The sequence below is a fragment of the Neodiprion fabricii genome, chromosome 7, assembly GCF_021155785.1.
Source record: "Neodiprion fabricii isolate iyNeoFabr1 chromosome 7, iyNeoFabr1.1, whole genome shotgun sequence".
NCBI lineage: Eukaryota > Metazoa > Arthropoda > Insecta > Hymenoptera > Diprionidae > Neodiprion > Neodiprion fabricii.
This window is the reverse complement of record NC_060245.1, coordinates 14,374,530-14,400,484: the sequence shown is the minus strand read 5'-3', so window position 1 is coordinate 14,400,484 and position 25,955 is coordinate 14,374,530. Positions and strand designations below refer to the sequence as shown.

The window sequence follows — 25,955 nt, the reverse complement described above, 5'->3', positions numbered from 1 at the left end:
CCCTAAATTTAATAAACAACAATAAAACGATATCCGGCGAGCACCAAACGCTTCAGCGTCAATTTCTAAATGAATATACGATACGATATTAATAATTAGAGAACCCGTCGTATGGCTGGCTAGGCTCAGATACTCACATGAACTAGTAGAGTGGGGGTATCCCAATTTCAGGTCAATCAGTCGTATATTGTCGATTAGGTTTACACATTCAAGTCAGTCAACTTAGATTGCAAAGTTAGCGACAGGTAATAAATCAGACAATAATAGTTTTCAGAAATTTCGATATAATAGAGTTGAACGGTAGCTTTGAACGAGAGACGATAGATAATAGAGAGAACTGATTGTGAGTTTACGTCGGGACAAGCTATATATTGACAGAATTTACTTCAGACTACACGTTACTGGGCGACGGGGTTTTACCTAATTTTCAGGAACGACGCTACGGTAATTATTATTCTGTTAATTTAAAGTAAGAGAGTAATACTTTATAGGAATCGATAGTTGACAAAATTAACGATATCTCGGAACGGTAGTGACAAGAACATAATAATAGCGGGTTTTGGAGGAGAACGGTAGCGATAGAACATACGATAGCGATAATAACAATTACGGTAAGGAAGACGGAAAGGCAAAGTAACTGAAGGAAAAGTCTAGATTAATTAGAGTAAGGAAGCTACGTGAGGTCTCCTGGCGTGTGAAATCCCGTTCTGCCTATGACTTCTTCGTTGAATCCAGCCCGTACGGGTGGAAACTGGAAAGTCCGAAAGTACGACTGGAAAGTCGCTGCACCTTATTGTCCAGGTTGCCTAACGTTGGGGACCCCGTGGCGGAGGCACAAGCTGAATGTCTCCCGACCAAATTTTCCTGGCTGGAGAGCGACGGCATAGGTCCTTGCTGACAGGAAAACAGAGTAGCTTCCACCGAGTGGCGTCGTGCTGGCAACGTACGTCTGCTTAGGATAATAAAATTGCAGGAAGCTTAGAGAAATTATAGTGATCTGTTTCAAATTAGAGATGTGCTTATCTGATTGGCTGTGACGCTGGATATCATTTTTATGAGCGGTGATAGTTTTGTCGCATACCGTATAATTAGCTAACTAATGACTGTAGTTTTACTTATAAGACTTCATAAGCCAATCTTTGAATTCGCCATTGGTGATTCTGTCTCTGAGCTTTCGGTGTTGTCGTTATCTTGCTATTCTCTTGGAATGACAGTGTTGATTTTACAAGAAGACCGAACCGGAACTCCTTTGTTTTCATGTGCTTGTGGGCCAGAAACTTGTGCCCTTCGGTCATCTTGAAAAAGGGTTGTCTGATTTTCCAAATAAGTTCGAAAAAGTGGAACCCCGCTGTACGTGGCTAGGGCCTGTTACAGCTTAATCTTATAAAATTAATATATGAGGCGTTCTCTCGAAGAACGACCTGAAGCGACTTAGGTCATTTTTCGGGAGAACGTATTAATAGGTAGACAAGGTCACAAAGTATCTATAGACCAAATTTCATAAGATTTAATTAATTTTTGAGCAAACTGTGAGTGAAACCACGCGCCTACCATATTATCGCCCGCGTAGTCTCCCGCTCGACTCATTGTCAGCTGACTTGGCTCCTGTGCTTCAGCCGTGAGCGTCAAGCAGTGTAGCCGTGCCGTTTACTTTTTTAAAGCGATATATCTTTTAAATATAAAATAATGGATAAATCTAAGACTAATTCTACAATAACTTCAACATCTACCAGCACCCATGGTTTAAAAAGAAAATCACGACGAGACAGATGGGAAGAGAATAAAAGGAAACTGAAAAAAATGAGATTGTTGAAACGTCGCAGGAGTATCTCGAAGTAACAAAATCAGCCGAAAATAACCGAAATCCTTTCATAGCTGAAATGTCTGCATTCCTTTTAGAAAATTGGGAAACTGCACTCGACCCACTATTTTTGAAAGTTCCTAAATTGAAAGATTCTGTGTTTAAAATTCAATAGTACGTTAAGTTAGTATTCAAGCCTACTAAAGTTTTCTTAGCGTATAGGAAATACAGTGGTAGTGGTGAATGTTTCACCTATTTTTAAAATAATGCGGATGTTTGCAGCAAAGAAAACTTAACTATTGAAAAATTGCCTCCAGTTGGTGTCAATGTAGCTAAAAAGAAAGATATTTTATTTTTATTACGTTTTCTTGAGTCAACTAACAGACAATTTTATCACGATACATTTGCAGCTTGTGAAAATGCAGTGTCCAATTGAGAAACCGAGTGCGAAAATGAATAATTTTAATTATTCTCAATAACTGTTTCTAATAAGTAGATGAATAAATTGACAATGAAAATTAACATTTATTTGTTTTTTTTTATATCCTTAAATAAAATCATATAAACAAATATCTCTTACGATTACATTTTTCTCGTGTTTTTATTGCTCTAAAACATATTTTTAGTAGTTCTCCCGAAAAACGACCTAAGTGCTCTTGTATAAACTGTCGCTAAAAATATTGTTAAAAAATGTTTATTGAAGATTTTATGCCCTAAATCCATTATTCGACATTATAATATGAGCAATAAATAAAAATAATTTGATTAGTTACATTTAACGATGAGCAGTACAATGTTGAATTTTCAAATAGCTTTTTCTCGAAACGACCAAATTGCACTTAGGTTGTTCGTCGAGAGAATGCCTCATATAATACATGATGTTTTATATTTTGATATTCTTCTTCAACCCCAAGAAGACACACACGAGTCGTTCTGGGCATTTTCCAATAGCAAATTGCTTTTTAGCAGAAAAGCAGAAAATTTCTAGCAGTAGAATTCCACGGTATTTTGTCGAATTGTCACCTTAGAAGTAATGTTTGAATTCTTACTTGCGTACAACTTTTATTTGCGGATTTTAGAATTAACTAGTTTTTCATTCTATTGATTTCGCCTCACATGGTTTTATACTTCAAGTATAGAAAAATGGACGTCTCTCCACTTGGTTTTAGAACGTATAAAAAAGAAAACACTTTTCTCCAAAGGCTATTTAATTCCTGCATATTGAATTATTCTTCGGAAATAGGAATTTTTATTTCATAGGTTAATGGCAGTAATAGTGCAGTAACTTTTATTCGCTGTCTCGAAACGTCGATATTGAAATGTAACTGAAGTGAGAGGTACTATGAGGTGAAACCACGAATTAGCGACTAAAGCAGTGTCACTATTGCAGTAGTTGGCATACGGTTGTTACTGGGCAATGCGCGCTATGTGTTGATTTTTGATTGGTTATCAAGCAATGAGTGGAAAATCTATATCATTTTCTCCTGCGTCACTAATCGTAAAGCTGCCTTGGAAATAAAATAATTGAAAATGAAATTATCGGTAGCTCCTCGAGAAGATAGAAGTCTACAAATCTGCTATAAATTTTAAGGATGATGAGCATAAATTGACATAAACTTATTCAAAAAGTCTTGATAAAGATTGTTTCTAATTGCCCGCAAAATGAGTTCCACTGGTAGTGGTAATTCTTTGCAGCCGGGTGCTTGCAGGCAGATTATCCGGTCGTCTGGTATGTCTTTTATTTTGGTAATCTCACGTCTCGCAGGGTGTCGAAGTCGGCGAAGAATTCACGAGAATTGAAGGAATGACAGCATATTTAGCCTGCAAGAGACGTCTTTGAGTGTGCTGCAGTATATGCGGCTAAACCCGTTCAGTAATAATGAAATTCCACGACGCCTAACTCCTTGGAGATTTAGTCATGTACTTAATATATTCACCCCTGCGTGCCGCTCTAGCAGCTTAAAGACGGTATACGAATCGGCGAATAAAAAATGTATGAGTAAAAAATTTCTTTAATCATCTATTTTTGAGCATATGAATTATACATTAGAATTGTGAAAGATTCAAAGGGGAAATTAAAATATACATATCTGACTGGGAGAAATTTCTTGTGGTTACTGTACACTGTAAGCAATTTGATTTTTTCATCTCGAGGCTTTAGTCGCTAAATAAGCGAAATGGCAGAAAGATGGCTGTTTGGGCGTTGAACACATAGAAAATTTTCGCAGCGAACGAAGATGGAGTTTTTGAGAGAATTAATTTCTCCTCAAATTGACTCAATTTAATTGTTCTCCTTTACCTCAAACAATTTCTACTGAATCATAGTTTACCAGAAATGATTTTACAGCTTATGAAAATCTGCACATTTTCAACAAAAGGTCGTCATGATTGGATGATTGGGGACGAAATGGTGGCAATTTGGAGAAAAAATGATTTTTTTAATCTCGCAAAAACACAATTTTCAAGAAAATTTGAAAATATCTCACAAAATCGCATGACGATTGACGTGCCAAGAATATAAATCGATCAAAGGTGGTTGTCATAAGATGGTCAGCGAATCTATGTAGATTGGGCATATGTACATGGGTATTTCTACCTAAAGGCGGCCAATTATGGGTATTTTTTGACCTCTTATTTCTTAAACCAATTGCGACTTTTTTTTACGCAAAATGCACGTGAAAAAAGTAAACCCATAATTTTTTGTTTGTCCAAAAAAATGTTTGTACGCTAGTTACGAATTATTGCATCTTACTGTAAAACTAGAGCGTAAAGTTTGAGAATTAATATCTCGGGTCCCATCTACCGTACAGAAATGTTGAAAAACGCGTTTTAAAGGTAATGAAAGATGCGTTTTAAAGGTAATGAATTTGTTAAAAAAAAATTGCATGGTGAAAGAATGAAGGATAAGCAAGCATAAAAAGAATCTTCGAAAATTGCGCCTACGCCGACATATACGTTTAACATATGGATATTATGGCAACGAACTTTGCTAAGCTGGACGAAGGTTGTTATATTGATATATTACATAAACATAGGTGGGTACCTACATATACTCACCTAGCTGGAACAAACTGTAGCGGTGAAACTTTTCCTGTCTGCAAGCAGCAGAAGGTAAATTTATTATACAGACACAGCGACCTTTATGAAAGAAACTTCCAACAAAGAAAGACGAAAAGCGGGAGAGATAGATTAGGTGGGGGGGGGGGGGGGGAGCTTCTTAAATGATAAATTGACAGTGTACCTTGGTGTGATAATGACAATTTTAAGGGATAGGGATGATTTTGTGTACAATTGATTAACCACTTATCAATTTTGGTGTGTACCAACGGATTTCAACGTTTCGACGTTATCACAAGATTAACAGTTGCGATTTATTTCTAAAGAATTTATTGTTTTAAAAAATATGCCCCATGATTTAATGTGTGATTTAATCGAATTTGTAGAGATTTCGCACGATGGGGCTTAGCCTCATGATTCTTTTGTAAGATTTTATGTCGAAATTTCGACTCGATGGACTTTTTTTCTAAAATATCATGTGATTTTAATCGAATCTACATAATTCCCTGTCATATAAGATTCTCAAATATGTTTTGAAAATATTGCTTGCGATTTGAAAAGATTTTAATATTATTCTAAAACGGCTGTTTGGAGCCAGGAAAACGTTGGTTCAAAAATTAAAAAAAAAAAAAAACAGAGAACCAATGATTTTAATATTGCAAACACTTTGACTCGCAACTTTAAGAAGGCCACTTGATAATTGTTTATAAAAGAATGTTCAAGATCATTCTTTAATTGAGATCATTCTCTAAATGAATTTGCAATAAGTATCAAATATAAGATACAGAATTTGAACAAATTCCGACTAAACTCTGCAAACAATTTTATACAATGCGAGCTTAATGTGTAACATACTCTTGTTGTATAAAGAATTGTGTGCAACAAGAAGGCAACGGTCGTATCACCTCGCGTATTTGCAATATTCGTCTTCGACTCACTGCAAACTTATGCTCGGCCCGAAAAGACCGAGTTTAGATCCTTGTTACGCAATATGCTATTGCGCAATTAGTAACGAAATCGAGAAATGGTGATTTGCGTGCGAGCGCCGTACTTCCATAGCTCGCGCGCAGGCTCATCACCATTTTCTGGTTTCTGTAACTTGTTGCAAAAAGTACCAATCCCATACCAGCAACTATCGATGTATATGAAGCATCCAAGGACAGTAGGTATCCCATAATAATTTGCATCACAGCATCATGTTGAGTAACTTTACAATTATGCAGCAAGATATAAAATGAAATTTACAGTAAAATGCTTATCTTTCAATCTGTTTCCTTGTGACTGATATTTTAAATATAAAAATATTCATACGCCTGACTGGAAAATTTTTGGTTTTTATCTATTCATTTCATTTGCAGCTAGAATGAAATCCCTAAATGATAAGCATCTTGACATACGAGAATCGAGCTAATTCTCAGTGACATCACAAATAGGTTGCTCTAAGACAGTTCTCGCGCTTACCTGATAATAATCCGCTGTACACTTTCAAACGCGAGAGAAAAATGTGCCTTTGCGCCCCTAGCGGCCGACGCACAAGTTACTCAGGAGTAAATCAGAATTCCGAAATTAAACTTAGCGAGTGAACACTCTGCAATACACGAGGATCTCAAGGCCATAAATAGGCTTTCCCGTATGGGGATTAGGACATGTGGCACCAAAATAGGTTATAAAAGGGTGTCGAATATCATAATACGTATAAATATTGAGCAGGTAGGTCTCTCCAAGTTTTCAATAGGACCAAGGGTTTAAGAGTGAACCATCGTAACTGCCATCCTTGTAGTCGACGGCAGCGTTGACTAGTGGTCAACATAGGAACTTCTTCGCTCAGGAGCGTATATATATGCAAAATCATTTATGGTGCCTTTGGGGTCCCAAATTTCTGAATTTTTTTTTTACGAAAACATGTGCAGAACATCAATTCTTCGGTATCAAAGACTGATTCACAATCAGTTGTAAAGACGTATGGTTTTCTGCTTTTATTTCTGTGCCGTATTCCGGAACAGAAAACTCCGTCACATCTAATCAACGCATGTAACGGCATGATCAATCCGAAAGAATAAGTCAATAACAAACTTGTTATTACTTGTTATAACTAACGACGAGGATGTGGAGAGCATCTAATTCCACTTTTTTTTTTTTTTGTTTTTTGTGTTTTTTATTGTTTTTTTCTTCTACTTGTTTTTATATATATATATATATATATATATATATATATATATATATATGCGTGCGTGCGTCATAATAGGGATATCGAAAAAAAAAACAAGTAGAAGAAAAAAACAATAAAAAACACAAAAAACAAAAAAAAAAAAGTGGAATTAGATGCTCTCCACATCCTCGTCGTTAGTTCCGGGTAGGGCTAAGAGGGAGACACGAATATAGACAAAAAAAGACATGGCATTTGCCATCTTGGATTCAGAAATTATGAAGGTATGACTTCAGATTCGTGATCAGCCATTCCAAAATCCCCCAAATGACTAAATTCAGGCCAAAATATTGAGCAGAAAGATGTGAGATATAAAACTTGACGTCCACCATATCGGATCCGCCATTTTGAATTTTGAAAATCTAATGCCGGATTCGTAATCAGCGATCCCGAAAACCCCCGCGTACCAATTTTCATCTGAATCGGTGCAGATGAAAAATGCATGACTGAAAGGGTTAAAAAGAATAGGATTAGCAAATAGATCCATAAATATTCTGATATAGAACAGAAGTACGCATTTATGTCAGTATCAAAGTATACAGAATAATTACTTGCCAGTTTTTTTATTCCACTTGCTATTAATTACAAAATTTTGCCAAAAATGCTTTCAAAAATCGTTCAAAAAAAATATCATGTATCATTAGAGTAGTCCTTGAAAAGCTTACCTGAAAAAGATCTCCAGATCGGCTCCAATCAAAAAAAAAAAAAAAAAAATTAAAAAAGTTTTTCGAATATTGGATGATGGGATCGATCGTCAACCTGAAGCAATGAATAATGACTGCGAATTGGGAATAATGACTGATTGATTTGTAATTAAATTATAAATGATTCGTCTTCTTTTATCCGCAATATTGAAAGAATTTTTTCGCCAAAGTTTGACTTGTTTCAGTAATGTCAACGTACAAAACAACGATTTTTTCCTCATTTCCCTGCTACAAAGGAAATACTGTTAAAATAGCTGATATAATAGTTCACATAGATTTTTCATCGTCAATGATTATTAGCGGTTTCTGCCCAAATTCGAAACTCAAAATGAATTTATGTTCACAGGCACCCTTTCTAGTCGAACTAGAATGCCGAAACTTTTCACTGATTTTTTCTAATTTTTGTTTAACCGATCTAGGAGGTGCTGAGCCGGTTTAAATTCAAATATTACCTTTTTAAAGATCACTAATAATTATACTGAACAATGCTACATGCGTTGCTTCTTGTGCTTTCAAACTGATGGCCCTCTCAAAATCAAGCGTGTACCCGACGCATCAATCAATCTTCAGCGTCAGAGGTCTTGTAAAGTAAGAAACGGTTATTTCGAAAATTGCTTTTCTATTGGAGATATTATGCAAGATATTTCTCGTATGAGTTGTAATTTGAGAAAATGAGATTCAGCAAATCATATGCAAGTTATGTGGTGCGTTGTGCTACGTCTATCATCCAGAATGATCACGAAGATCTATACACTCACTCCATGTCATTTTCGTCGCATTTCCATACGTGCAGAGTATGACCTTCAAGGTTGTTAACTTCCCACATCACACCATTTTGGAGCTGTTACCGTAAACGATATGAACTCCCTCAAAGTTGTCTTGCAGTATTAGCTTCGTACAATTTTGTACATTTTCAATCAGTGCTTTCTTGGAGCTCTTGCTGGATTCATTTTGTGCCTTTCGAACTTCCAGGCTGTCTTCAAGCCTTCAAGCGAATAAGCTGTAGATCTCAACCATGTTCAGTATATACCTAGCACAGTAGTCTTGTCAAGATCAAGGTACCTCACAAGAAAATTAAGATCTAATCTTCATTACGCTTTCGAGGAAGCACAGCTGTTACGCGCCATAATACGACAAAGATTTGGTATTAGATCTCATACAAAAAGCCATGGGTTTTTGGAAGGAGAATATTTACTCACTCATTTTCAACGCTGCGACAGGTTAAAAAAAACAATTAGAGCCAAATATAAAAACTATATTTTTCAATATTGTCAAAATAATGAATAAAATTGTACCTATGAATGTAAAAAAAAATTGAAATATCACAGACATGTCTATGAATGTAATGTATTGTAATACACTGAACGGTACATTATACAGTATTATTGAATAATTATAGGTGATTGTAAATTTATTAGCCGTGCTGCAATGATTACTATTTCATCCATAATATTTAATGTTACATGATGAATTCCTGCGTGAGGTTTCAATAATGCAAATTCTCTGAATCTCCGGATAACTCTTTCGATGTGGATTCTGACACTGGCAATGCGTTTGGTTTCCATAACCTTAGCTTTAGTCGGCTTCACGGAACTCGCAACACTTGGTGAACGGGCTACAATGCATACATTTTTTCTCAAAAGTGGTTCTATATGTTTGAAACCTCTATCAGCCATAACTGCGCAATTTTTTGGGAGCTGATTCAGGTATTTACTTTCTTGTACGATGACATTATCTGTCGTCCTGCCACCAAATCCTTTAGATACAAAATTGATTGTTCCATCTGACGTTGAAGATAATAAATATTTCAGGGTATTACATTTTTTATACTCAGACCAAGTTACGTTCTGGTGAATCGCATTGCTAGGCTTTTGGATCTCGATTTCAAAACAATCAATTATAGATTGGACATTACTATATCTGGCACAAAATGCTAATGGCAAGTTCAACTTTATCGAATCATCTGATGGTCAAAGTATCAATGTTTGTAGAAAGTGTACCAGCAAAGGAATGGCCCGTCTGAATATTGTGTTAGCGTTGCTACTACTAATACCAAATTCATCACCAAGTCTTGCAAATGTGTCATCTAGTCTGATTTTAGTTACCGTTAAACAAATGTGCTCAATTTTTAATCCCGTTGCATCGTGAAGCAATTTTATGATAAAAAAGCTATTATCTGGAATTCCAACACACATTTTTGCTTTATTAGCAATGAGCAATAGTTTCATTTTTTTTATTTCTTGTTTTCGAATAGAATTAAACGATCAAACGAACTTACCTGTTGTGAAGTTCGATCGTAATTATATGTAGAGTCTCGTTTGAGATGATTACATCATAGTACCGTCTACTTCACGTTAGTGTCACGAATATTCAGAGCTTATAAAAAAAAAAAGAGAGCGCCTGGCCCCCTGGCGCTGCGGTTGTTCCTTCTCCAAGTCATATTGTTTAAAGTACTCCATAAGGATTGAAAATAATAAAACAAACACATTTCAATAAATAAAGGGGGAGGGAATGATAAAAACGAACGGAAATAAAACGTTCAATGGGTGGGATGTAATCATCTCAAACGAGACTCTACATATAATCACGATCGAACTTCACAACAGGTAAGTTCGTTTGATCGTTTAATTATATTACGAGTCTCGTTTTCGAGATTACATCGAAGATGTTCAGAGAAAAAATTATCTTATTATTTTCTAAACAGCCTCAGGCAACAAAAAACGTAACTTTTATCGAGACCAGTGGTCTCTCGAGAACAAGAATCAGCGGTTTTTTATTCGCTTACTTCGATTCTAACAAAATGTAATTAATGATATCTTATGCAATAACTTATAAATATTATGAGAACACGGTTGCTGCAAAGTCTTTTCTGCCCGATTTAATCGGCCGATTATAATACTCTGCAAATACCTGCGAGTCCTTTGACCAGCCCGCGGTATTTCTTATCGCGCTAATATCCAACCCCTTTGCCAAGGCAGCCGACGTAGACGCGTGCCTTGTACTGTGCGCCGTGAACTCAGGTCCTATGCCGCTCTTTGCCAACACTGACCGGATCCAACGACTTATTGTCTGGGTACTCGCCGATTTGAAGGGTTTTCTCGAAGTGATCAGTACGTTACTGCAATCGCCTCTGAGTGGTTTTGTTATTTCCGAATATCTCTTCAACGTGCTCGCTATGCACAGTCTAGGCTGTTCGCGAAAGTACGGCAATAACAAAAGTGGCTGGAAAGCCCCTGGTCTCGACGTTTTAATGATGTCCGAGATCCTTATCTCGAAGCCCTGTGCCGAGTGAGAAATATTGTCAAGTCTCATGAGCGACAAAGTTTGTACTCGATGAGCCGTACCTAAAGCTAACAGCGTAACTAATCTCTCTGACAATTGTTGTTTGCTTAATGATTCGAGAGGATATAAGTCCGCAATGTACGTAAGTACGATGCCGACGTCCCATGTTTCGTCGTATCGAGGTTTCGTTGGTCTAAGCCGAAAAATCCCTTTAAAAAATCTACTGATAATCCGATCGTTAGTCATGTCGTTCGTCGATATAAACGAGATTGCCGATCGCGTCGCGTTTAATGTGCCATAGGAGGCTCCTGAACCGTATCTCATTTGCAGAAATTCGAGAATGCGGTTCGCGCTCGCTTTGTAAATGTCTGTTTCCGTCTCTCGACAGAAATTCGCCCATAGCTTAATAGGTCCTGAGTACTGCTTCCATGTACTCTCGGCGAGAGAAGCCAACAACGTCTCGATCACTGAGTCCGAGAATTTCTTGCGGCGGTAAGATTCGCCGACAATTTCCCGGCAATCCAAGCCAGTGATTTCTGTGATGGATGCTGGAGAGACCTACAAGGAGACAATAAAAGCCATTTAGCGGGAGCGAAGATCATCGGTTTCTCTACGAGAAGGTCCATAAATATAGGGAACCATGGTTGCGAAGGCCAATTCGGCACTATCGCAATCCCACAGGCGCGATCTGCGATAACTTTTCGAAGGAACCTGAGTACCAATGCGAACGGTGGAAATGCATAAAAATACTCCGATTTCCAGTTGATCGTGAACGCGTCAATAGCTAAGACATCAGGATCTCTGTACCACGAACAATAAGATTGACATTTCGCGTTAATCCTGGATGCAAACAGGTCCAATTTTGGTTTGCCAAATTCCGAAATTACTTTCTCGTATGCCCAACTCGACAGTTCCCATTCCGTGTCTATATTCTTTATCCTCGACTCCCTATCGGCCTCGACGTTTTCCTTGGACGCTATGTAAGATGCGAAAATCCAAATTTTCCTACACTCGCACCATTGCCAAATCTCTTTTGCTATCCCTTGAAGTGCGGCATATTGAACTCCTCCCATTCGATTCACATATGCAATAGCTGTCGTATTATCGATTCTTGGTAAAATTTCGCAATCGTACAATTCGCTTGCAAAACATGTAAGGGCCATAAAGACGGCAATTAGTTCGAGTTGGTTAATGTGCAGCCCCCTTTCGGTGTCACTCCAAAAACCGTGTGTGCCTTCATTACAACAATACGCGCCCCAGCCCGTTTTTGACGCGTCCGAGTAAATCTCCTTAATAAATCGAAAACTTCTTATCGGACCAAATGACGTTGTAATATTTTGTTTCCACCAATCGAATTCGATCTGCAAATCTGCGGATAATTCGAGCTGTGCATCGTAATCCCCCCCGCTGACTAACAGGGCGAAGAACTTTTCTCGTTCGAATCTCTTGGTGTATAACCATCCATACTCAATTGCGCGACAACAGTCGACTAACTTCCCGATGAGGTGAGCGAATTCCCGAATTGTACAAAACTTGCGATGGCTAAAGTCGTCGATCACGGCTACCATTTTCTTTCTCTTGACTTCCGGTAGCTCCAATCTCATTTTTCGAGAGTTAATAACGAATCCTAAAAAAGTGCAATCTTTCTTGGGAATCAAGCTACTTTTTTGATAATTCACTATAAATCCTAGTGACTGCAGTTCTTTAATAGTGACTTCTACGTTTGTGCGACACGCGTTAAGATTCGAGCCGATGCAGAGGATATCGTCTAAGTAAATAGTCGAGATGAATCCTTTCCCTCGTAAATAATTCACTACCGGTTTTAGGATTTTTGTAAAAATATACGGCGCTGTGCATAGACCGAACGGGAGGCATACAAATTCGTACATTATATCCCCGAAAATGAATCTCAAATATTTCCGGCTTTCCACGTGCATAGATACCAAAAAATACGCATCTTGTAAATCTATGTTACACATAAAATCACCTCGCGAGATTAGTTTCGTCGCAGTTCTAATGTCCTCTAACTTGAAATGCTGCGTGACTATAAAGTTATTGAGCTTTTTCAAGTTTGACACGAATCCCATTTTTCCGTTTGATTTTGGTACTAAGAAATACGACGAAATAAATTGTCCCGGGCATGGCAAGCAGGGTCTGACTGCGCCCAGATCTAACAATTTGGCGATCGCCAGTTTCATATGTTCAAGATCAATCCCAGAATTGAATTTTTGCTGAGGAGGCGGAAGAGATTGGTGTACTGACTGGTCAAATTCAATTTTGTACCCTCTTACACAGTTTAAAATGAATCGATCCCGCGTGATCTTTTCCCATTGGGGGAGAAACTTTTACAGCCGCCCCGCTGCTTTATTTACCTCTAAGGCCTGTCCCGCGAGCGTTGGTACGAGCTCTGCTTGCGACTCTGGCTCCAAGCTCGTTGTTGATCTCGCTGTTGATACGACTGATTCGACTTCGGGACAAATTTGACAGTCTTCCTCGATCCTCTCTGGTTCGCGCCCGCCCGAGATCCCCCTCGATACGAGTTGGACGACGGGCCTTTCCAGTTTCCCGAATTCGAGTTACGAAGAGGCGCCTTGGGCACCGATGGTTGAGCCTTCAACTCCAAGCCCACCTTTTCGATCGACTTTGCCGTTTTTATTTTTCCGGGCAAATCCTCGCCGAATAAAAAAGCGTCGGGCTTAGTTTCGTCCAGAATTCCCTTGATCTTCTTGTCGAGAGACGGCGTAATGCACGATCTTCGTGTAATCGAGTCCAGACGAGAAGCGTGTGCCAGCAGTCGACCCGCGTCGGCAAGATACTCCAACAATTGATACTCGTCAATGCCGTCTTCCTTGGGGGTCAACAGCAACGAAATTCCAGCACCCAATGCGGCCATAGCTGAACCGCGAATATTTTGCGCATTTCTCAAGTATTTGTCTCGTTTGGTAGCCGACTCGAAGAGCGATGACGCTACTTCTGCGTTTAACACTGGCGCTTCCAAGCGACAATTGCCTGTTCGCGCATACGTTGACAACAACTCCTCTAGGTCGTCTTTTTTGAGTCCTTCGGCTATCCATTTTTCCCAATTTTGTGCCAAAGTTGAGTTTAGCTGTAATTCTGGCGCACCAGATTTTTCAAGGGTACCCAGGATACGCAGGGTCTCTTCGTCGAAAGCCTGTGCTGCGTCCTCTGTAGCCTGACTCTCAGCATCCGCTGGAGTTTGTCCTTCGGTATCTCGCGATGGATCAACCGATGCGACGGGGAGAATATTTTCCCCATTGTTGTCGTTCGTTGGTGACAAGCCTGCAATGGATTAACCTGCGATAAAGACAGCCTCTCGTATTTGTTACGCAAACGAGTCTCATTTCGCAACAGCCTCGTGATTGACAAAATTACTCTATCTTTGTTCGGCTAATGCCGTCGAGTTACGCGACCGTAACCTTGGGCCATCTGCCGATTCCTCCATACAGGGGAATCGTACAGTTCGACTCTAAGAAAATACTCTGAGAGATTTCCTTCGTACGGCCTGGGCCGCCGAGTCATGTGGCCATGATAAATGAGGAATATGCAATAATCATTCATTTTTGCGAATTACATTCACAATCGACTCAAGGCAGAACTCTGAGAGTGTGCCTTCGTACGGACAAAACCGCCGAGTCTATGGCCCGCTATTTCCGCGAGCGACACCCGCTCAAACCTTTTTAGGTTTTGTTCGACCCGAGACAATTTCTGTGAACTTGTCTCCGTACGGCAAAGCCGCCCGGTCTACGGAAATATCGAAAGAAAAACAGAAGAAAATACCTTGACGACTTGTCGATGCCTCCTGATTGCCAGCAATTGTTTTCTTTGCAGCTCTACCCGAGGTGGGCACGCTCGTGTGCATAACCTCGCGTCTCGGGCTACTCGATGTCGTATCTGAAGAGCTATCAGGCATCGCATCCACTATCTTCTTCAACTTTTTAAAGAACTTCTCGCTCTTATTCTCCTTATTCTTCTTCCTCTTGTGTGATTTTCCCATGATTTTTCTTGATGAATAAACTGGAACAATGCTCTAAACGTGCTACACTTTTACGCACGAAAAATGTTATGACTTGGAGAAGGAACAACCGCAGCGCCAGGGGGCCAGGCGCTCTCTTTTTTTTTTTAAAAGCTCTGAATATTCGTGACACTAACGTGAAGTAGACGGTACTACGATGTAATCTCGAAAACGAGACTCGTAATATAATCATCTTGTTTCACTACTTCTTCACTCGTTTCATCAGAAGGCAGGTACTCGCTGCAATTTTCCAACGTGTCATCCAGGTTGTATGCGTTACTAGACGTTGTAGATAACGCTTATTACTTTTTTGGGAGTTTTACAGTTGTTCGTATCGTTATGGGTGAACAACTCGCATCTCGGGTGATCGGTACGCAACTGGAAGCTTTACTGCGAAATTTTGGTAATAAGCGCACTTGGACACTGAAATCTTTCTGTGCAGGTGAAGTTAGAGCTAGCACACTCGAGGAAGGAGAAATAGTGTGCGCGAACTCATATGTGAATGCTGTTGCTTCGTTGTCCGTAATATTTTCCGGTTCCTCATTTTCAGGCAACTTTAACTCAGCAAGACCCGTAGAAATCTGGCTCTCAACTGTTCGTGATGAATCGATATTCTCTTTGTGTGAAAGTGCGTCGACCTCTATTTCTTTAAGAATCTGTCTCTTCTGTCGTTTCAGTACTCCAGGTCTCACAGGTTTCGAGAAAGCTCTTTCTATGTCTGGTTGACAATCAAATTTATGCGTAATGCACCTTTTTTCAGTCTCACTGAAGCAGTTTTATCTTCCACAACTCTTCTATAATTCTCCAAACATTCCTGTAACTATATATACATAAGCATTAATTGACAGCTACTGTTCATGCAGATATCCGACTAATAAAAAGGTGATACACTTATATTGGATAATTAACGACAAAGATTACACATGCATGAGGTATTGATCACCTAAACTAGAATAAGAAGTAAATGCTAATGAGTAAAGTAGGAAAAACAGAAAGTGAACTTACGTCAAAGCGGTCTTTGCAACAATATCAAGCATTTTGAAGTGAGGTTACGTCGCTTCGCCGAGCTAACTCAAACCATTTTATTCTCGTGTCACCTTTTGGTACAGATAAATTTTTATATCTTTGAAGGCGCGGATATACTAGTATTTTTAAAAGGTGGGACAAAATACCACCTATATGCACGTTTTCGTCTAATTCCGCGGATTTCGCACATTTTCAATGTCCAGTTGCCACTGTTTACCCAATTATGACGTCACGGAGTAACTTGTATAATGGAGCCTAAAATGGGGCCGTTTCAAATCGTATCATAATTTAAGTGCTTCAATTAACGTATCAGCTACGTATTTTTGAAAATTATGAGTTTTTCTACAGTTTTTGGTACCTGAAATTTAATGTAAAACGGTAAAAAAAATGTCGTGAATGACCCTATTGGGACGATTGAAAAAATTGCTTGTAGTTGAAATTCGGTAGCCGGATTCTTTTCCATCGCAGCATTCAACTTTGAGTACGACTTTGATGTGTTGAATTGTACAACAGCCTCAGCCCATTCAGCGTTCTAAGAATGTGCTCTTCGGGATTTTTCCCCGATGAACTTTCTGACGATAGCATTATACCTTCCAATATTGTTATTGGTGACATTGTACAGCAAACTCTCGGAATGCCAACTAAGTTGTGTAATCGCTTTAAAAATCCTATCATACAACCCTAGCTGAATCACAACCGGCACAATTTTTTCTGTCTACTTTCGGAACACTACTTTACAAATGTTGATTCAATTATTTATATTCATGAAATTAAATTTTCTGATTAGATTTATAAACTACAACTACAGTAACCTTCCACTAGGTAGGTAACATATTTCATGTTTCAAACTTTGTTTACGTTATATTGGAGCTGAAGTATGTATCCCCAACATTTGACGGCGAGTCTGACTATAACATTCTATCTAAATTCGAAAGCAGAATAATGAATAATGTACTTCAAATTAATTTGTCAATGGATCTCATTATCGCTTTTTACACAAAACATTTGAAAAGTATTCTCTCGTCTTTGAGAATTCATTCCGCGAAATTCACTTTTTTGTACGCACTTGCGGTAGTGTCAGAAAAATAAAAGACATCACGATGGCAGACTCTTAAAATAATATAATAAGACCTTTCTTAGTATCCACAGGTGTACCGTAGGGCCAAAATTTCAACTTGGGGTATTGATATCCCGATTCGAAATTTAAACTCTCGTGTACGCCTGGAAGTCCTATGTTTGGTAAGATGTAGTAGGATCTGTGGAGGACTAACTTTCTATTGAAAAGAGAACCCATTCTTTACCTAAATTTGGCCCATATTTCCGATTCTTACACGTTTAGGTTCCAAGTAGGACATCTTTAAAACCTCTACACGTCCTTTACCATAGAATTTACAATTACAATCATTGAATATTAAGTTCAATATTTCAATTTGATTTCGATATTTAGATTGATTGACATGTGAGTAGTGATAGCAAATTCAAGTATCAATCGATATATTTAAGGGCTGAGATTGGTCGAGTTGCTGTTATTTTCGTGGAAGTGAGAATCATCTCTAAGTTAATAGCGATGAATTATAGACGCAATTATTAATAATAAAAACTATACGGAATATTTTGCATCTATTTACATCCAATTGCAAATATCAATCTTACGAAGTAGTACGTATTGTGCTAATATTATTCAATGTGTCATGACACCTAAATTTAATTCTCTTACTTTTAATGACTTCTGCAGTTTGTCTTTAACCCTGTTTTTTTTCTTCTTATTAACTTGAAAAACAAGGAACTTACTTGAATTTAAAATAATATTGCAACAACTACATATGGAGCTGTCCACATCAATTTGCCTAGTCTTCAGACGTCACCATCTTCGATTTAAACAGAATCTTATACGAGTCGAGAGTCACATAGAGTACAGGTATAGGTTATAACAGGACATTAAGGTCCACAAGGGGTCCATCTATGAAAAAGATAAGCAATAGCTCTTTCAAGGTTTTGAATAGGGTGTGAGGACCAAAAGGTACTAAATGAGGCTCTGTTTAGTACTTACAGGCTTATGGCAGCGTCTAAACTTCGACTCGGGATCAAAGCTTTTATGTTTTTGGTATCAGTAATTTTAAAATTTGTGTTTTTAAAGAGATCTTCGTAACTGACGAATATGTTCATTTGGTAAATACTTCATTCCTGACTATCTAGTCTAGTAATAAAACGGTTGAAAAGTATTTATTTTTGGTTAAGCAACCTCCTCAAATAGTGGGAAGGGTCACAGATCAATCAATCAAGTGCGCAGAACCAAAACCACATGCGTCCGACTCGACACACGAAATTCAAGTATCTAATTCGGTAAAGTGCATTATCGTTGAATTGGTCGGCCGATAATGCTCCCAATTATTATGTTTCGTGAGGGTTCAGAGCACCAGAATGCCGATTCGTCGTCTAACGAATCCGTGATCTTTCATTTTTTGATGAATTGATTTGTTCCACTTCTGATGCGCTCGCGGAGAAACATTTCAAACTCAAGTCTCTCCTCCTCGAGTCAATTACTGTCACATTTTATTAATTTTCTTCTCGTTGCGTTATAAGTTAAAAAAAAAAAATGCAGCATCGTTTTTGCTCTCATAAATAGACCAATTGAAAAAATTCAGGTGTTCCATACGGCTACAGCGTCGAAAATCACGTACATCTTTGAAATTTTTTTACCGTCAAAGTTAAAATTAAATTTATTTAGCCTTTGGCGCCTGATCACAGACCATTATTACGTATCTGAAGTTAATTTTTAATTGAAGAAAAGATAGTTAAGAGTTACAATCCTTTTACCGAACCTTTGCGATTATAGCGGAACCAAACGATGGGCGCTGTATCGGTGAAACACCGTATTGGAAACTAAAACTTGAAGTACGTTTTAATATAGATGACAATAGTTATGATTTGTTGATCAGGATTTAAAAAATTTTCAAAAATTGAAAGATGTATCGGATTGAACAAAATCGTCGTTTCTTCCAATCGAAAATCTTTCCGTATTTTAGATATCATCAATAAACGGTTCAGCTTATCAAAAAATTCGCTCAACATACTATGAGGTATCACAAAAGTTACATGAAAGTAAGAAGCTTGAGATAAGGAGGCCCACTACACCGGAAAATGTAGTTTCGAGGTAAACGTGTTTAAAGTTTTGACCTCAGTTTCGATGTTAATTTTATATCAGATGAAATGGAAATTTTTCTTACCTTTTATCGGCGATTCCTGAATGGCTTTCTGTCGCATTCGTAGCTTCCTCACAGGCTGATCTTTCTACTCGACTCTATTAAAGAACACACCATTGCGCTGTTGTTAAATAAGTGCTTATAACTTTCTCAATTTTTGGAAATTTGACATCAGCTTAAGGCCAAAATATTCTTAAACGATGTAGCTGTACGATAAAAATATATATCCAAAGACAATCAATTTTAGGAAATTTGCGACCGGATGTAATCCCTTAAAAAACATTAACTATGATGAAAAAAAAAAAAAACAAAAACAGTCAAGTGAATTAGAATAATCGCTAGAAATCACTTATAGTTAGTCACGAATTGAAATTATATTTCATAGAATAGAGTTACAATTGCATCGTTTTAATCAATTTTGTCGACTATTCAAGTCCATTTCATTTGAACCACACATTGCTTAGGCAAATAAATATTATTACTTATGTTATTAAACATTTGGTTTTTGCGGGGAATGTCCCGAATCTTCAACCATCGATATTATTGTCAACATATTATGCGTCACAAATTACAAGGGCTATTTGGGAAATCCGTTTCGTATTTGAATTTCATTCTACGTCGACATTGCGCAAAAAATTTCAGAATATGGGCCATAAACATGTACTGTGGTTGTGCTGCGGTGGACATAATTTTGGAAGGGAAATTGAAATTACTGACAAACATTACCCGTGTGCAGAGGATGCTGACTTGGAGCAGGAGCTAATAAACCTGATGGCATTAATCGTGATTTCCTGACGCCGTCAAAGTCGTGATTATATTCCCGGTTCCCAGGTTGATCGATTTACCGAAGAGAAGATGAGAAAAAGAGGAGAGAAAGTTTCTCTTGACCTCGCTCCTTTCTACTCCACTTCTTCGCCTTAGTTAACTGCTCATCGCGTAACAAGAGATTTTCTTTGTTATATTTTGCAATATCAAGGCTGAGAAAACATAAGAAAATTGAAACGTTGCGTAAATATTAACTCAGTATATCTGATCATACACCAGATAACCCGATGTGAGTATAACGTTGCGTTATGAGTTCATCGTACGAGGTGCCATGCGACAACTCGACCAAATCACCTCGAAATTGATTTTCATTTTATTTCTTCACCGCTACTCAGCATCCGTCTCAATAAAATGCTTTAAATTAATTGTTGAGAAATTCGGAAATGCTTGGGAAATTAATTGGCAGGAAACATTTTATGTGTAAAGTATTTAATGAAGAAAAAGGAATTTAAACATAGAATTAGTAATACATGTACTATTCAACACTCCGCACCTTACACGAGCTTTAGAAAAAGTAGAAGTGAGGTACGCGGCACATACCTGATCTCTAGGCCGCGTCCCTCTTTTGTTCTCTCACACGACACACACCTACATGGAGATTACTGAAGAGGCATACATTCGTGTTTGTGGTTCTCTCACTCTCATACAATATGACACGTTTACCTTATATTCTAACATGAATATTCATTTATAATCATTTCTGAGTTCTGAATTTGTGTAATTTTTTTACTATTTTACAATTTTAGTTTTTTTCTTGTACTATTTGCAGAAAATTTTTCATGTACAGTTTTTTTTAATTTAAAGCAAATTTCTTCCAGCGATGTAAACTCTCGATTTTGAGAAAAAAAATTAATTTTTTCACAGGATGTATTAAACATATTTCTATTTTCTTTGGTCATCTTTTAGAACATAAAATGGCGTTATTTCGCTTGCTATTGTGGTGATTGTGCGGCTGAATCTAAATAACGACGCAGAGTCGTAGGAGCTGGTAGGTGATTTATTTACGAGAGTATGTACAGCAATTTGAGCTATGATGTGAGAGGTCCGAGTACTCAGCTCGAGTGGACTTAGTCCGGTCAATTTAGACATAAAAATAGTGATCGAAACACAATAATTCCGACAGAGCTGAATTTTGGTAGAGACCTTGGTTTTACCATTATAAAGAAAAAAAAGTCCCCATCGACACCATGTGTGCTAAAAAAGTTATTCAAGGTCAAAGGTAAAAATTTTCAGTTTTTTCGATTTTTCTCGTTAACAGTTAATTCTATCAAAAAAAAATAGCTCAGATCAAAATTGTAGATCATAAAATTATCCACAAAAATGGTCTCCATACTTTTTTTCTTAAGAATTATCATTTCTGAGATATCGTGATTTTAAAAGTCGAACGAGTTACATGCACGCATATTATATATGTCACGGATATACATAGTATATGTATAGTATATATAGTATATATACATAGTGTATGTATAATATATATTATAGTTTTTATATAGTATTAGGGTGTTTCAAAAAAGACGAATTTTTTTTTTCCTTATGGTGTCCGAAAATTGATAGTATATCTAAAAACAAAAATTTTGGCGCCAATATGAGCTCTTAATATCAATAGCAAGGTTTGCCTCTATCCATTTCTTTATTTTCCATTTAAATAACACGGAAAATTTCTTTTTCATTTTTGAATTCTTATTACTTTGGAACGGTTCATCATAACAACAATCTGAAAAAAAGATTTGTAAGAAATTTCACGCTCTACAAAAAACGTCTGAAGCTCAAAGTTCCTCAGATCAACCAAGAATATACAAGTTTATCTGTACTTACAAATTGTTGTCGAAATCCGACTCTCAAAATTTTTCGAAGAATATGACGGGATTGACACAGCAGTCGAATTACAAAATAGTACTATGTACGATGATTGCCGCAAGAGTCAAATTATACGGGGATTGAAACAAGAGTCAAATCACAAAATATACTATGTACGAGAGTTGACGCAAGAGTCAAACTACAGAACTATTTATCATGTACGGGGGTTGACACAAGAGTGGTTGTGCCGGCTGCTGCCGCACGTGGCTTGGGTCGATAATTCGTTCGACAATTTGACGCCTGCGTGTTAGGCTGAATTTGAATGTCTGTACCCTATTCGTCTCGAGTTAATACGGCGTAACGGCGCGTAATATTTAAATGATTTTAAGTGACTCGGAAGCTATTTAGTAATTATAGATAACCTTGTAATTAGGGATTTCGATTTTGACGTTGAGTTGGATACGATTATTCTATGTTCCTGTTACACCGTTAACGCAAGGTCGAAAAATAGTAGAAGACAACAATATTAATAGAAAAAATGCAAAACATAAATTTTCAAGCAGGTAAAAAAACAAGTGTGCCATTGATTTTAGAAATTGTTTCATAATCTTCGTTATTATAAAATTTGAATGCGTTAGAATTGTATTTTAATAATGACACAACAAACTCTCGAGAAAAAAGAGTTTGTTTTTTTAGAAAGTTCTTATAATTGATATTATGAGTTACACGCAGGCTAAAGTATGAAAAAACAAAATTTCATCCCTCTTCTTTTTTGACATTATCAATAGTCTTTGTTCTTGCATTGGATGCTGAGGAGTCATTTTAGGATTTGACGTTAGTCTACATCTGTAGGATATAAAGCAATTAATACTGTAACTACCCTAACTTGAATAATTGAGACTGCAGATTCGCTACAGTTGTAAGGTAGAAGTGACAAGGAATAATTTTCTACACCTTTCCTATTTTTTCCACATTATTTCTCTCGAAGATATATTTTTTTTTTAAATTCTTTGCGGGCATAATTATTAACCGTTGCTTGAAAAATGGGAATTTTATCGCATCTAGCCATGACCATCAATCGCCGCGTTATTGTATTTATAATGCGTTCAGGGTTTTACCTTTATACCTAATGTAATAATGTTACTTCAACTGTAATAGGTCACTTATAGTAAATTTCACCCCAAACATTCTTCAAATTTCTCTTAGAGACCCTTAGTCGTGAAAATGGGCCTCGTGGCGCCATTTTTAGATCTCATTTTTGAAATATAATATCACGTTTGGGATGAACTCCACCCAATATGACCGTTATGCGATTCTACTGAGGTGTGATCTACTATGTAGGATTAAAGCACAAGGTTTGCACGATCGGAATCAGACTCGTCAACTAAATGCTTCGAAAAACTGTAAGACAGGCATCTTAATATATTAACTACACTTACACGGATTAATAAAGAAATACGAAAAAACCAGTTAAAAAAAGAAATTCAAACACGCAAGAGGTAAAAAGAAACAGAGAAAAACGCAATTTGATGAGAAGATTGATATTCAAAGCTTCCGATTGTTTTCCAAGGCTCAAAACTTTTTATTTCTTGTCTTTCATTTCGTTCTTGTGTTGTCATCTGTTCCATTATTACTTACCTTTTTTCTTTAATTAAGAAAAAAGTCTTCCTTGTGGTGACTGATATTATCGAAACAAGGAAAGAATTGCAATAATTTTACATTCATACTTATATCGTGCACATTTCATTCGTTTCGTACTGCTGATTATGATACTCAATGGCCGAGGTTAGAATCAACCTCGAGTTGTTAAAATATTAATATAACCGCCATCCGCAACCTCGTACAAAGTTCGGAACTCATTACGAATATGACCCGGCGGTAAAATTTACGATGATATTGTTATATTGTATGAAACGTATATTACATATCCAAGGCTTACAATTAATTTTTATATCAAGATTACCACATTTGAATGAAGAAATGAACAAGTAAATTAGTTAAGTAGATTTGTGTTTTTTAAGCAGCTTCATGATTCGTGATTCTGTTTTTTCAAACCCGTACCTAATTCAATTGAGTCATTTGTTTTCTCACAATTGTGTTTGACTCTGAAGCTGCCTTAATGTTGTAACTATTCTCATTTATATTTTCAGTGAACTCAATGCAGCCGTGCTGCTGCTGTTATCCAAGGAGCGACAGACTTATTTTTCCATGAGTGAGTACATTCCAATTTCATACACCATTTCAAATCGTTGCTACAAATAAATGTCGATGCGAATTTTCCTAATTTTTTGTGCGCGCTTTTAGCTCGAGAATATAATTTTATAATTATCGATTCAATTGAACCCATGATTTTGTTCGAAAAATCAATAAATGACCACGGTGTCAGTTATAAGAATGTTTGGTTAACGTGAAATTGACGAATATAACGTACTTTTTTTTTACTTTTTCGAATGAAAGAAACTTGGTACATGCAAAAAATCCGAATTCCTCGAACAGTTATTTGGTTGTGATAATTTATGAGGTACAGTCGAAATCAATATATTGCAAACTGCGCATGATTCGGATAAATTTTTAATATTGATGTGAGTTTCAAGTACAAAAATATCGTTAGGTTCAATCAACTGGATCCATTCTTACTAACAATAAGAGTTTATTTCAATACATTTGACTTGATGGTGAGAATTTCGGATTCAATGTTAGACTCCTGCGATAAAAAAAAAGCACTCTAGAATTACTTCGCGATCCATCACTCTATATTTAATCCAAAAGTAGAATGTATCGCGATAGAAAGGTGTGCATGATAGATTGTTTCAGATCAGGCCATTATTTTGTAGTACGATGTGACATTTGAACTAGTATCGCTACAATACAAATAAGAACACGTTTGTTTTCGTAGTCATTGCTAGGTCGCCTTCATTTAACCATTTTGAAGGATAAGTATGGACAAATTTGACTTTGCTAGTACTAAAAGAAGTTATGATTGTTTCTGAAATTTCTATTCATTACGCAAACCATATTTACATTCGTATAAAACCGCAGTCAGGATTATTTACAAGAATTTCACAAAGGAACTGAAACAATTGTATTTCAATGTTATTTGAACGGATATACTTCCAGAAGATTTTTTCTTAAGGGTCTTGTGAATTCGATAACGCACTCGGAAGCTGGCCTTTGCAAATAATGCCCGAGTGAACTATGCGCGGTGGGTTTTATTGTTGATTTTTCCCGTCGGCTGTGCGAAGAAAGGGAGACGAGAAATACCTAAAAGGGAAGCCCCTCGAATTCAGTGAAGGGGATGGATGCAAAGCTTCTGGGGTCGGGAGATTCCCGGTTTCGTGAAAGTTTCCCATCTGCACGCGCAAATAGAGGCTAGTATATCGGAGAGTCGAGAAAGAGGAAAATAAAGAGAGAAAAAGACTGAGTGGAAAGGGTAGCGGCGACGAGAGGAAAAGTTTGTCTCGTTTTTTTTCTCTCTCTCTGATCCCGCGGAAAAAGAAATTTAAACCAAGTAATTAAATCTCGTTCTTAATCGAGTCTAATAAGTAAGGCAAACAGTTTCTTTTCATTGGATAAATACATGAGGAGGAGAGCTACACTCGTGTTGTGTGGCGAGTTGCTTCATGCTGGGTGATCAGAAGGGTCGGGCTTATTTCCCTCTCAATTATTCACCCTCAGCTGCTGACGAAAAAGTAGGCAAGGGGAGAAGAAGAGGGAAAAGTTCCATCGTTGCATTGATTGAAATATGTGAATGACCCGTGATGGTAGCATTCAGGTATCTCAAGATTTTGAAGTAAATTGAAACGGTAGTCGGGTTTCAATCCCTGCGGGCTAACAAAATCGGGATACATTATTTGGGTTATACATACACGTAAGGGTCAGCAATCGAATATTAGTAGTATAACAAGGGGGTTTTGCGTAAAAACACCTTCTATACCGACCAAGCCGACCAATCCACCTATCCCTGCATCTCAGACGCAAACCCTCGAAGGTCACCCCCACTCTCGTCAGATAAAACGTT

General features: G+C 37.4%; 2 protein-coding genes across 6 annotated transcripts in view; one reads left to right on the top strand and one right to left on the bottom strand.

The window, feature by feature from the left end:
• The window catches only part of LOC124186190 (GTP-binding protein Di-Ras2), a 331,250-nt gene that overhangs the window by 121,783 nt on the left and 183,512 nt on the right, over positions 1 to 25,955 (top strand). For 4 of the 5 annotated variants that reach the window (XM_046577676.1, XM_046577677.1, XM_046577672.1 and 1 more), the window contains exon 2: positions 24,088 to 24,149. The exons of the other annotated variant lie outside the window; for it this stretch is intronic. The gene's annotated coding sequence lies outside the window, so the exon portion shown is untranslated. The remainder of the gene's footprint in view (positions 1 to 24,087; positions 24,150 to 25,955) is intronic. 5 annotated transcript variants of the gene reach the window in all.
• Positions 1,116 to 12,654, bottom strand: LOC124187046. Its single transcript, XM_046579292.1, has 3 exons — positions 11,665 to 12,654; positions 10,679 to 11,608; positions 1,116 to 1,295 (listed from the first exon to the last, which is right to left on the bottom strand). Exons 1-3 carry the CDS (start codon positions 12,652 to 12,654, stop codon positions 1,116 to 1,118), a joined length of 2,100 nt encoding a protein of 699 aa, XP_046435248.1.